The sequence below is a fragment of the Ovis canadensis genome, chromosome 2 (genome assembly GCF_042477335.2).
Source record: "Ovis canadensis isolate MfBH-ARS-UI-01 breed Bighorn chromosome 2, ARS-UI_OviCan_v2, whole genome shotgun sequence".
In the NCBI taxonomy this organism is placed as follows: Eukaryota; Metazoa; Chordata; class Mammalia; order Artiodactyla; family Bovidae; genus Ovis; species Ovis canadensis.
The window spans coordinates 31,193,743-31,207,360 of record NC_091246.1 but is presented as its reverse complement, the minus strand read 5'-3'; the positions used below and the strand labels follow the sequence as shown (position 1 = coordinate 31,207,360).

The 13,618-nt window shown below is 40.0% G+C and overlaps 1 protein-coding gene across 3 annotated transcripts in view; it reads right to left on the bottom strand.

Moving 5' to 3' along the window:
• Positions 1–13,618, bottom strand: part of FANCC (FA complementation group C) — a 323,090-nt gene that overhangs the window by 195,803 nt on the left and 113,669 nt on the right. For all 3 annotated transcript variants that reach the window (XM_069575745.1, XM_069575746.1, XM_069575747.1), the window contains 2 exons: positions 11,744–11,828; positions 1,490–1,584 (listed from right to left, as the gene is read on the bottom strand). In XM_069575745.1, the coding sequence (XP_069431846.1) occupies positions 1,490–1,584; positions 11,744–11,828 (180 nt within the window). The remainder of the gene's footprint in view (positions 1–1,489; positions 1,585–11,743; positions 11,829–13,618) is intronic.

Below are 13,618 nucleotides of genomic sequence, written 5' to 3'. Positions count from 1 at the left end.
TCCAACCAGTCCATCCAAAAGGACATCAGTCCTGGCTGTTCATTGGAAGGATTGATGTTGAAGCTGAAACTCCAATACTTTGGCCACCTGATGCAGAGCTGACTCATTGGAAAAGACCCTGATGCCGAGCAGGAGGAGAAGGGGACAACAGAGGATGAGATGGTTGGATGGCATCACCGACTCAATGGCCATGGGTTTGGGTAGACTCCAGGAGTTGGTGATGGACAGGGAGGGCTGATGTGCTACGGTTCATGGGGTTGCAGAGAGTCAGACACGAGAGCGACTGAACTGAACTGAAACTGATCACTCTAAAAATGCTTTATTAGATGGCCTATTCCAGGACTGAATGAGCTAGCCAATAAAAATATATGTCCTAAATAATCATTAAGAGAGCAAACATTCAACAAAAGCAACGATTAAAAAATTTAGAACCTAAATATGTTATTCTACTTCTATAGCCTGTTTTTTGGATCTTTTCTTCCCTAATTCTACTTATCAGTTCCTTTCTTTAGCTCTTAACATTAACTTTCTTTCCAATTGAAGGTGCATTTTTTTTCCCTTCCCTCACTCAATCCTTTTCACTTCTTACCGTTCTTCCAATTTTCCTTTTAATCTAACAAAAAATACACTGTCTTTGTCATCTCTGCCAGCCACTTTGTATAAAACAAAGGAATGGTAAAAAGCAGTGAATGGAATGATATCACCAGTCAGACAAAACCATGTGCGTTAATTTGGGTGGGTGATTTCATAATACTAAGCTGCTAATCTGGACCATATGCATAGTAAGTGGAGTTTGACATTCATGGAAGTCCTCGGGATTACTGCAGCAGGACAGCAAGAGGTAAGAGAGAACAGCCAAATTACTGGTGGTGAGGGCAGCTAAGCACAGCTTTATAAAATTCTCCTATTTGTGCCCATCATTCAAAAGAAAGCAGAAACAGACAGTGGGAATTCAGGAAGCTGTCAGCTACCTGAACTAGCATGGTTGGGTAACTGATTTGACGGTGTTTGCAGCAATAGCCAACCAGTACCAGATGCTAGTCTGAGCACACTGACCAGGGTACCAACTTTAGGACACAAAATAAAGACTGCTGCTCCCAGGGCACTTACGAAATTCAGTTTTAGTAGAGAATGGATTCTGAGAGAGGCAGAGAAGTATCTGAAGAGGAATTATGTAAGTATTTAATGTAGGTTGGTAGGAAGAAACAGTTGTTATAATAGAAGGAAAGAGAGTACATTCTTTCAATTACCTGAGAGTGACTTTCTAAAACCACTCAATATTAGCTTTTGTAGGCATAGGGAAGTTCACCCTGAGGATCTATCTCATACGGAAGTCACAATCAAACAAAAATGCAATCTCTTCAAAAACTTTATAACCAGCAAGATAATGTAACAGTGAAGGATGTGTTTGAAAGTTTCTAGACTATTAAAGCAGCACTTTTAAATAATCAACTGAATTTAAAGCAGTACAGGGCTTTTGTACACTTACCCGTGTCCAGGAATTAAGTTTTGATTCTCTTGAATTCTGTGGATCTTTCTTAATTAGACAACACAAGCACCATATTAGAATTTTGAGGCTTTCATCTGCAGAAATGAAGGTTAAAATAAGTAGGCTTGATAAAATAGAAAGAAAAGATAATCAGTATAAAATCTGTAAACATTGTATTTAAAGGAAACACATTTATCATAAATGTTTTAGAAAAATCACAAACTACAAAGTTCACTGAACAAGCATCCGGGATCATGTATGAAACTTAACTTTGTGGGTTTTTTTTCCTTCTTGTGAGTTCAGGATTACTTATGCTTAGCCTTTGTGTGGTCAATTCCTTTTCTGTCACAGAAGCAATTTTTAAAGCCAAAAGAGAAAGATGGAAGAACTAAGAGAATCAGTCCTTTTTATTTTCAAGATCAGTTATTTATTTTATGTTTCAAACCACTAGAAATTTCAACCTTTTTAAGGCAACATCACTGCTATGAGTGGTAATCAATATTTCTGATTTAATCTAATTGGCCAAAATACCTTCACTTGTTAGAAATAAATTTAATAAAAAGAATTGTTTTTATAAACATTCTTTTCAATACCAGATGGTTTGGACAAAGCAGAAGCCTTTCACATGCTCCTCATGAGGCAGGAGGTAGATGGGCTCCTTCTCAGAGTAAAGCAACTGGAGGTTCATTCCTCGTGGATACCAGGACAGTTAAGGGAAAAGGCTGGGCCTTGCCCAGTCCACATATTTCTTATTCTCGAAGTCAGGAGACCTCCCCAAACACACACGTGAAGAAAAGGCTCCTCAGAGGTCAAAGGAGAGTTATGTTAAAGGATGTTCCCTACCCAGACACATTTTCAGTAAAATCTATCTTGGCTAAGATGTATGTGCACAAATGAGAAGATCCTGAGATATACCAAATATGGACCATGAAACAGGTAAAACTGGCCAAAGGAAAAAATGGAAGAAATGCCCCATAAAAGTAATTCAAACTGCCACAAGGATGCAACTCAGGGGTTCTCCCTCTGAGTCTGTCTGTGTGTCAATCCACACGACTGTACTTTTTTCCCCCTCTTAATAAATACTTAATTTGTTTCACCACTTTCTGTCTTTGTGGGAATCCTTTTTTGCAAAGCTGAAGGGCCAGGGCTCTTGTCACTAACCACCGTCTAGTGGCTAGGAATCTGGGGCTTTCACCACCACAACCCAGCCTCAGTCTCTGGCTGGAAACCCAAGTCCCCCTCCAAGCCTTTGCAAGCTGAGGCAACCTGAGATCACTAATTCTTTACTCGAAAGTGTAAAACTTTACTAAATATGTGATAACAATGTTGACCTTTGAAATCTTCTATGTGGTTAGCACATCTATTTGGTAAGCCATTTTCTCTTTTCTGCTTTGGCAACTAAGTCCATTCAAGCTGGAGATTTTAGAACACAACTGGGATGCAAAAATGAGGCCTAAAAACTGAAGATATCAGTATCTGAACTAGAGCCAAGCTGCTGTGGACTCTACCACAAGGCCATGGAGCTCAGGCTGAGGAAACCCAGCACCTGTAATCACACCTCTGCAGATCACCTGATGCTCTTTACTTTGTTATCAACTGCAATTTCATAAACAGAGCATTTCTGAGGGCTTCTTAACAAGAAATAAGAACACAAACTATAGTAAGCTACCTCTGCATTTTCTACCACACATCAAAGGACTCTGATACTAATTTTAAATCCATCTCACCTCTCCCCCCCAATAAACACTCATAAGCCTATGCTCTTCTAATAACTAATATATCTGAACAAACTATATCAGGAGCTATCCTGAGAGATATTCATATTTTTTCTAGTTTTTATGAGCTCCAATACCATCACTGCTGGTGCTGCTGCTAAGTCACTTCAGTCGTGTCCAACTCTGTGCGACCCCACAGACAGCAGCCCACCAGGCTCCCCCGTCCCTGGGATTCTCCAGGCAAGAACACTGGACTGGGTTGCCATTTCCTTCTCCAATGCGTGAAAGTGAAAAGTGAAAGTGAAGTCGCTCACTCATGTCCGACTCAGTGACCCCATGGACTGCAGCCCACCAGGCTCCTCCATCCATGGGATTCTCCAGGCAAGAGTACTGGAGTGGGGTGCCATTGCCTTCTCCAATACCATCACTGGCTTGCCTGAAATCAGTTTATTGCAAGAATCATGTTATTTAACCTCTGAAGATTCTAGAGTTCTTCAGGTTGAATCAATGCCACTGATTAAAAATCTGTTGTACTGTTTCAAATATCAGAAGAAATTATAATAATCTGCATGTCACAAGTGTGATAATACATCTATTGATATGCTTATGCACACAACTTCCCATGTTAAAGAGAATGCAACCCAATGGGAAGCATTTCCAAAAAAATCAGACTTCACCAATAAAAAGAAAAAAGAGGAAGAATGAAAATGTTAGTGATAAAGCATAAATCTAAAAAATCCAAAAAATGAGATTTTTCCCCCAGGTGTTAAGTGATTCTGCACATTTATTTCAACAAGCGTATTATTTTTTACTTTTCTCTCAAAAAGAAAAAGAAGAGCCAGAGTAACTTTCTTTCTTTTTTTTTTGTTTCTGAATTTTATTTTTTTAATATTTATTATTAAAAAATTTTTTTTTGTTTCAAATTTGTTTATTTTAATTGGAGGTTAATTACTTTATGATATTGTATTGGTTTTGCCAAAAATCAACATGAATCCGCCACAGGTATACATGTGTTCCCTATCCTGAACCCCCCTCCCTCCCCGTACCATCCCTCTGGGTCGCCTCAGTGCACCAGCCCCAAGCATCCAGTATCATGCATCAAACCTGGACTGGTGATTCGTTTCATATATGATATTATACATGTTTCAATGCCTTTCTCCCAAATCATCCCACCCTCACCCTCTCCCACAGAGTCCAAAAGACTGTTCTATACATCTGTGTCTCTTTTGCTGTCTTGCATACAGAGTTATCGTTACCATCTTTCTAAATTCCATATATATGCGTTAGTATACTGTATTGGTGTTTTTCTTTCTGGCTTACTTCACTCTGTATAATCGGCTCCAGTTTCATCCACCTCATTAGAACTAATTCAAATGTATTCTTTTTAATGGCTGCGTAATACTCCATTGAGTATATATACCACAGCTTTCTTGGATAGTTGACTTTCATCCAGCTTTAAGGAGGTGCCTTTCTTTGCCCTAAATCAATGCGCTGCAATGTACTATTAATGAGTTTACTTTGCTTTAGGGACCTAAATATGAAAGCCACCACTTGTTATTCATGAATGCCACCAGCACTGTCTACAGGGGATGGCATCTGTCAGGCTCCTCCCTGGAGGCTCAGACACCAGGGCTGGGGCACTGGGGACAGAAAACTGCCTGGGCTTCGTCATGTGGGAAGTCATCAGTGCAAATCTACATTCTAAACATTAGTGTAGGGGAAAGGAATATACTAACATATATTTACCACCCAATTATTTTTTTTTGATATCTTGAACTGAAAGCCTAAATGAAAGCTAAATTAATTCTAGAGTTTAAAACTGATAGCAGCATATTTTTAGACAATAAATATTTATTGTTTTCAGTTGCCAAGTTTGAAGGCAAACTCTCAAGCGGTAATAAAAAGCATGAGTAAAAGAGGCTACAGCTATGATATTAATATGGGAATCATGAGGGCAGAGTTGAACCTACCAGCCAGAACTCCAAGGTGAAGGCAGTAATTTTACACAGAGAACACCACTGAATAAAAGGCATTTCTCCCTTTCTATTATCTAATTTTTCTCTTCTCTTTGTGTCTTTTAATTTTCAAATCCCTCCTCCTTCTTTATTATCCTTATTTCTGATCTATTCTCACTTACCACTAAGGGAAACTTACTTCTTTCCTTGATGGAAATTGTTTATTTTTTATTGTATTTCAAAGGTAATTTTGACATTATGAAATAATAAGAAAAGATACTGTCCTGGAAGAAAGTGCCCAGCTAGTCAAACAATAGGGGCAACATAGCCAAGATCTGATTACTCATGGAGTTCTCTGCCTGTCAGTCTCCTCCAGGAGCTTGACACCAAATGGGTACTTCAAATAGGAAACTGAAATTCAATGGGCAATTCAAGAAACTGAAATTTAGTGGGCAATTCAAAAGGTAACATAAGCATTTAAACAGAGATGGAGAATTTGTTTCTGGTTGTCAGAGGGGCCAAAATAATGGAGATTAGGTGCTAAGGAGAGATCACAGACAGATACAAGTTTAAGGCCATAGGGATAAATCAGTACAGCCTCTCACTTTCACACATAAAGAATCTGAGATCCCGTGAGCTGGGTGGCTTGCCTTAGAAAATCCCATCTCATCTACTGTCCTTCAAGAGTTAGTCCCCACAAAACCTCCCCTGTGTAGCTCCTTCCCCTCAGCAACTCATTCAAAGCTCCACAGCACCAACCATCATCCTGAGTCTGGCTGACCTACTTAGGTCTCTTTTTCCCCTAACTAGAAGCTCCTTGGGTGCAGAAATTGTGAGCCATGTTTTCCTAAGGCTTGCTGTTTTTTAAAAGAATAGTGAATATATACATTCACATGAAGCTGGCTGGTGGTAAAGCCAGGACTATAATATTTCAACCACAGTGGTATGATCCGTGGGGACAGATCATTACAAAAATGCAGGCTTTAGAGGAGTAGGATCTCGAATTTTATCAGTTCTGTATTCTGGAAAAGTGACATATCTATACTAATCCATAAAAACCTATCCTGCAAACCTATCATGAATTCAATCAGACCCACTATGCAATCCATAGAGAACAGTGCGCAAAACCAAGTGAGCAATTCTGCTCATTTTACTTCAATTCTACAACCCAAGCTTTTAACATATTAACATTAATGAATTAAGGATATGTCCTATATCCACTGTTGCTGTTGTTCAGTTGCTAAGTCGTGTCCAGATATTTGCGACCCCGTGGATAGCAGCAAGCCAGGCTTTGCCATCCTTCACTATCTCCTAGAGCTTCCTCAAATTTATGCCCACTGAGTCAGGATGCTATTTAACCATCTCATCCTCTGTTGTTCCCTTCTCCTCCTGCCCTCAATCTTTCCCAGCATCAGTGTCTTTTTCCAGAGTCAGCTTTTCACATCAGGTGGCCAAAATACTGGAGCTTCAGTTTCAGCATCAGACCTTCCAATGAATATTCAAGTTTTATTTCCTTTTGACTGGTTTGCTCTCTTTGCAGTCCAAGGGACTCTCAAGAGTATTCTCCAGCACAACAGTTCAAAAGCGTCAACTCTTTGGTGCTCAGCCTTCTTTATTGTCCAACTCTCACATTTGTACACGATTACTAGAAAAACCATAGCTTTCAGTATATGGACCTTTGTCAGCAAAGTGAGGTGTCTACCTTATACTATGCAGTCTACGTTTGTCAGAGCTTTTCTTCTAAGGTCTTTTAATTTCATACCATCTGCAGTGATTTTGGAGCCCAAGAAAATAAAGTCTGTCAATGTTTCAACTTTTTCCCCTTCTATTTGCCATGAAGCAGTGGGACCAGATGCCATGATCTTAGTTTTCTTAATGTTGAGTTTTAAACCAAATTTTTCATTCTCCTTTTCACCTTCATTAAGAGGCTTTTAGTTCCTCACCACTAGGTACACTTAAAGGACATATTATTTCCTATTGCTAAAAAGTGGTTACTCAATCCGTGAAGTATCTAACAATGAATTATGCCTTTAAATGGAGGAAATTCAAGAGTTTCTTTTCCTTTCTCCTGCCACCATTGACCTAGCTCAATGATCTTCAAACTCTTGGTCATGATCAGTTGATGGATTGTAAAATCAGTTTGGGGTCATGAAAACCATTAAAATGGTACAGTGAATATGAATTTCAGGTAATAAAAGTTAGCATATTTTCATGAAATGTGTGTATGTGTGTAACTGTATCTACACATATATACATGTGTACAGAAAATGTATTTCTGGTCAAAAGTTTTTAAGAAACACTAGCTGAGTTGAAATATATAAATTTAGGACAGGCATGGACCTGGTAGGCAAATACAGTGATGCCTTTGCTATTTTAGATCAAGAATCTGAAAAAGCTAAGAGTCCACTCAAGGGAGGAAGAGTCAACCCAAGGGAGAAGGGGAAGCAAGAAGCACATAAGTGAAGAGGAAAAACAACAGATGAAGATGCTGGTAGAGTGAATGAATGTGAGTATACATAGTGTACCAACACATGTACGTTCATGGAAGTAAATGCAAATACTGTCCCTTCCCCATCAAGTTCAATCTTCTTAAAATTACTTATAACAGGCAAGGACAGAGATATTATATAATTCTCTAAAACATGAAAGGGGAATATTCATTTTATTTTTGATTCTATTACCATTATAGGGGATTCCCAGGTAGCTCAATGGTAAAGAATCCGCCTGCCAATTCAAAAGATCTACCAGTTCTGTTCACTTCGGTCGCTCAGCCATGTTTAACTCTTTTCAACCCCAAGCACTGCAGTGCCAGACTTCCCTGTCCATCACCAACTCCCAGAGCTTGCTCAAACTCATGTCCATTGAGTCAGTGATGCCATCCAACCATCTCATCCTCTCTCATCCCCTTATCCTCCTACCTTCAATCTTTCCCAGCATCAGGTTCTTTTCAAATGAGTCAGTTCTTCACATCAGGTGGCCAAAGTATTGGAGTTTCGGTTTCAGCATCAGTTATTCCAATGAATATTCAGGATTGATTTCCTTTAGGATGGACTGGTTAGATCTGTTTGCAGTCATCCAAGGGATTCTGAAGAGTCTTCTCCAACACCACAGTTCAAAAGCATCAATTCTTCAGCGCTCAGTTGTCTTTATAGTCCAACTCTCACATCTATATGTGAGTGACTACTACTGGAAAAACCATAGCTTTGACTAGAAGGACCTTTGTTGCCAAAGTAATGTCTCTGCTTTTTAATATGCTACGTAGGTTGGTAATAGGTTTTCTTCCAAGGAGCAAGTGTCTTTTAATTTCATGTCTACAGTCACTACCTGCAGTGATTCTGGAGCCCAACAAAATAAAATAGGGCACTATTTCCATTGTTTCCTCATCTATTTGCCAAGTACATCATGAGAAACGCTCGACTGGAAGAAGCACAAGCTGGAATCAAGATTGCCGGGAGAAATATCAATAACCTCAAATATGCAGATGACACAACCCTTATGGCAGAAAGTGAAGAGGAACTAAAATGCCTCTGATGAAAGTGAAAGAGGAGAGTGAAAAAGTTGGCTTAAAGCTCAACATTCAGAAAACGAAGATCATGACATCTGGTCCCATCACTTCATGGCAAATAGATGGGGAAACAGTGGAAACAGTGTCAGACTTTATTTCTGGGGGCTCCAAAATCACTGCAGATGGTGATTGCAGCCATGAAATTAAAAGACGCTTACTCCTTGGGAGAAAAGTTATGACCAACCTAGACAGCATATTCAAAAGCAGAGACATTCCTTTGCCAACAAAGGTCCATCTAGTCAAGGCTATGGTTTTTTCTGTGGTCATGTATGGATGTGAGAGTTGGACTGTGAAGAAAGCTGAGCGCCGAAGAATTGATGCTTTTGAACTGTGGTGTTGGAGAAGACTCTTGAGAGTCCCTTGGACTGCAAGGAGATCCAACCAGTCCATTCTAAAGGAGATCAGTCATGGGTGTTCTTTGGAAGGAATGATGCTAAAGCTGAAACTCCAGTACTTTGGGCACCTCATGTGAAGAGTTGACTCATTGGAAAAGACTTTGATGCTGGGAGGGATTGGGGGCAGGAGGAGAAGGGGACGACAGAGGATGAGCTGGCTGGATGGCATCACTGACTTGATGCACATGAGTCTGAGTGAAATCCAGGGGTTGGTGATGGACAGGGAGGCCTGGTGTGCTGCGATTCATAGGGTAGCAAAGAGTCGGACATGACTGAGCAACTGAACTGAACTGAAACGAACTGATGGGACCAGATGCCATGGTCTTAGTTTTTTGAATGTTGAGTTTTAAGCCAACTTTTTCACTGTCCTCTTTCACTTTCATCAAGAGGCTCTTTAGTTCTTTTTAGCTTTCTGCCATAAGTGTGGCATCATCTGTGTATCTGAGGTTATTGATACTTCTTTCAAAAATCTTGATTCCAGCTTGTGCTTCATCCAGCCTGGCATTTTGCAAGATGTACTCTGCATATAAGTTAAATAAGCAGGGGGACAATATACAACCTTGACATACTCCTTTCCCAATTTGGAACAAGCCTGTTGTTCCATGTCTGGTTCTAACTGTTGCTTCTTGACCTGCATACAGATTCCTCAGGAGGCAGGTAAGGCAGTCTGGTATTCCTATCTCTTGAGGAATTTTCCAGTTTGTTGTGATCCACACAATCAAAGGCTTTGACATAGTCAATAAAGCAGAAGTAGATGTTTTTCTGGAACTCCCTTGCTTTTTCTGTGATCCAATGGATGTTGGCAATTTGCTCTCTGATTCCTCTGCCTTTTCTAAATCCAGCTCGAACATCTAGAAGTTCAAGGTTCATGTGATGTTGAAGCCTGGCTTACAGAAATTTGAGCATTTTCAAAATTGCTAGCATGTGAGATGAATGCAATTGTGCAGTAGTTTGAGCATCCTTCAGCATTGCCTTTCTTTGGGACTGGAATAAAAACTGACCTTTTCCAGTCCTGCGGCCACTGCTCAGTTTTCCAAATTTGCTGACACATTGAGTGCAGCACTTTCACAGCATCATCTTTTAGGATTTGAAATAGCTCAACTGGAATTCCATCACTTCCACTAGCTTTCTTCATAATGATGCTTCCTAAGGCCCACTTGACTTCACATTCCAGGATGTCTGGCTCTTGGTGAGTGATCACACCATCGTGGTTATCTGGCCCATGAAGATCTTTTTGTATAGTTCTTTTGTGTATTCTTGCCACCTCTTCTTAATATCTTCTGCTTCTGTTAGGTTCATACCATTCCTGTCCTTTATTGTGCCCATCTTTGCATGAAATATTCCCTTGGTATCTCTAATTTTCTTGAAGATATCTCTAGTCTTTCCCATTCTATTGTTTTCCTCTATTTCTTTGCACTGATCACTGAGGAAGGCTTTCTTATCTCTCCTTTCTATTCTTTGGAACTCTGCATTCAGATGGGTATATCTTACCCATAGATGTAGGAGACATGGGTTCAGTCCCTGGGTTGGGAAGATCCTCCAGAGGAGGAAATGGCAACGCACTTCAGTATTTTTAGTGGGAAAATTCCAAGTACAGGGGAGCCTGGCAGGCTATAGTCCATGGGGTCAGAAACAATCAGACACAACTGAGCACACATCATCATTATATTATGCAATTAGTTTTTTACTTTTAAAAACACAAAAAGTAAAGATTCTATTAGCTAACAACATGGTCAAATCAAGACATTAAACCTCTATGTACACTTTCAGATATGCCTACTCCACCCTATGCTAAGCTCTGCGACAACCAAGAGAACAAAAACCACATTTCCTGCGACATTCAGTCTTCCAGGACATTAGACGGGCAAGCCAATAATTATAAAGCAGTATAGTAAGGGTTATAATTAAGGGAGATGCTGGCAACTATGGACACACTAAGGAAGGTTCCTAACTGAGTCCTAGCAAAGCTATTTGAAAGAAGTTTTGAGGATTTGAGATGACAACAAAGTTTCAGGCAAAAAGAACTGCATGTCACAGACCCAGACATCAAACACTGTTACTAATTTAACCTAGCTACAATGCACATGATATTGCTATTAAACAGGAAACGCGGCTAGACAGGTAGGTAGGAGGTCAGTGAAGGGACACCTCCCTCAAAGTGTCTTCAAATTCCTCCTAACCTTGGATAAAACCAAAATGTGTTCCCTAAACAATGGCAGAGCCAAGGCAGGATTCAGACACTAATGAATTTTATGCATGGAAAACAGCACACGAGTTAATATGAAATTATGAAACAGAGAAATTATTTCACTACAATCATTTTATACTGAATTAAAAAATGAGGCTGCAACAATCATCTGGGAGCATCTGCCCTCTAATTCAAGACTTTCTATTCTCCTACACATCTGTGTGTGTGTATATCCATACACATGTACACAAACATATATGGACAACAATAAAGAATGCCATCTTTGTAAAAGAATAAGGAATACAGTTGATAAATTGTTTCATGAAAAATAAGAGACAGGCTTATCATTTAAAGCTCTGAATGCTGTTAAACAATGCAAAGATTAAAATTATCATTAAAAGACTGGATTTTTAGAGGACATGCTTCAGATTCTTACCGTAAGCTAAGATAAAAGGACTCCAGCAAGATTTTGCCAACAGCTGGTAAATTGTGGGGAATCTTTCAATGATTGTATTTGAATCCTATAAAAGAAAATTATATTTGGTCAGTAGAAGGACACTATACAACTCAGAAAATACTGAACTGTCATTATAGGTTGAGAGAGCTCAAATGCTTCTCATTTCGTGTGTATTTTACAAAAATAGGTGAAAAACAGATTAGAGAAGATCTTCAAGTAAATAATTCTAATAAAGTTTAACAAGCAATCACCATACTTTATCCTTAAACCAGCTCACTAAAACTAAGAATTACAGCAAGTTTAGGAAAATCAATTTTGTTGCAAAATTAACTTTATTTTGGGCTTCCCTGAGAGCTAAGTTGGTAAAGAATCCACCTGCAATGCAAGAGACCCCACTTCAGTTCCTGGGTCAGGAAGATCTGCTGGAGAAGGGATAGGCTACCCACTTTAGTATTCTTGGGCTTCCCTTGTGGCTCAGCTGGTAAAGAATCTGCCTGAAATGTGAGAGACTTGGGTTCGATCCCTGGGTTGGGAAGATCCCCTGGAGAAGGGAAAAGATGCCTACTCCTTGGAAGAAAAGTTATGACCAAACTAGACAGCATATTAAAAAGCAGAGACAGTACTTTGCCAACAAAGGTCCATCTAGTCAAAGCTATGGTTTCTCCAGTAGTCAAGTATGGATATGAGAGTTGGACTATAAACAAAGCCGGGCACCGAAGAATTGATGCTTTTGAACTGTGGTATTGGAGAAGACTCTTGAGAGTCCCTTGGACTGTGAGGAGATCCAACCAGTCCATCCTAAAGGAGATCAGTCCTGAGTGTTCATTGGAAGGATTGATGTTGAAGCCGAAACTCCAATACTTTGGCCACCTGATGCGAAGAGCTGACTCATTTGAAAAGACCCTGATGCTGGGAAAGATTGAAGGCAGGAGGAGAAGGGGACAACAGAGGATGAGATGGTTGGGTGGCATCACCAACTCAATGGACATGAGTTTGGGAAAACTCCGGGAGTTGGTGATGGACAGGGAAGCCTTGTGTGCTGTAGTCCATGGGGTAGCAAAGAGTCGGACACAACTAAGTGACTGAACTGAACTGAATTGAACCCACTCTAGCATTCTGACCTGGAGAATTTACCTTTTTTTGTTTTGTTTTTTAAATTTTTTTTTAATTTTATTTTTTTACTTTACAATACTGTATTGGTTTTGCCATACATTGACATGAATCCACCACAGGTGTACATTAGTTCCCAACCCTGAACCCCCCTCCCATCACCCTCCCCATATCATCTCTCTGGGTCATCCCAGTGCACCAGCCCCAAGCATCCTGTATCCTGTATCGAACCTAGACTAGTGATTCGTTTCTTACATGATAATATACATGTTTCAATGCCATTCTCCCAAATCATCCCACCCTGAGAATTTACCTTTAAATTTATATACTTTATCCTTAAACCAGCTCATTAAAACTAAGAATTATAGCAAGTTTGCTGCTGCTGCTGCTAAGTCGCTTCAGTCGTGTCCGACTCTGTGTGACCCCATAGATGGCAGCCCACCAGGCTCCCCCATCCCTGGGATTCTCTAGGCAAGAATACTGGAGTGGGTTGCCATTTCCTTCTCCAGTGCATGAAAGTGAAAAGTCAAAGTGAAGTCGCTCAGTCATGTCCGACTCTTTGCGACCCCATAGACTGCAGCCTACCAGGCTCCTCCGTCCATGGGATTTTCTAGGCAAGAGCACTGGAGTGGGGTGCCATCGCCCTCTCCAATAGCAAGTTTAGGTAAAATCAATTTTGCTGCAGAATTAACTTTATTTTACTCATTTAAGTCAAGAAAGGCCACTTTATTCAAAAATAACAGA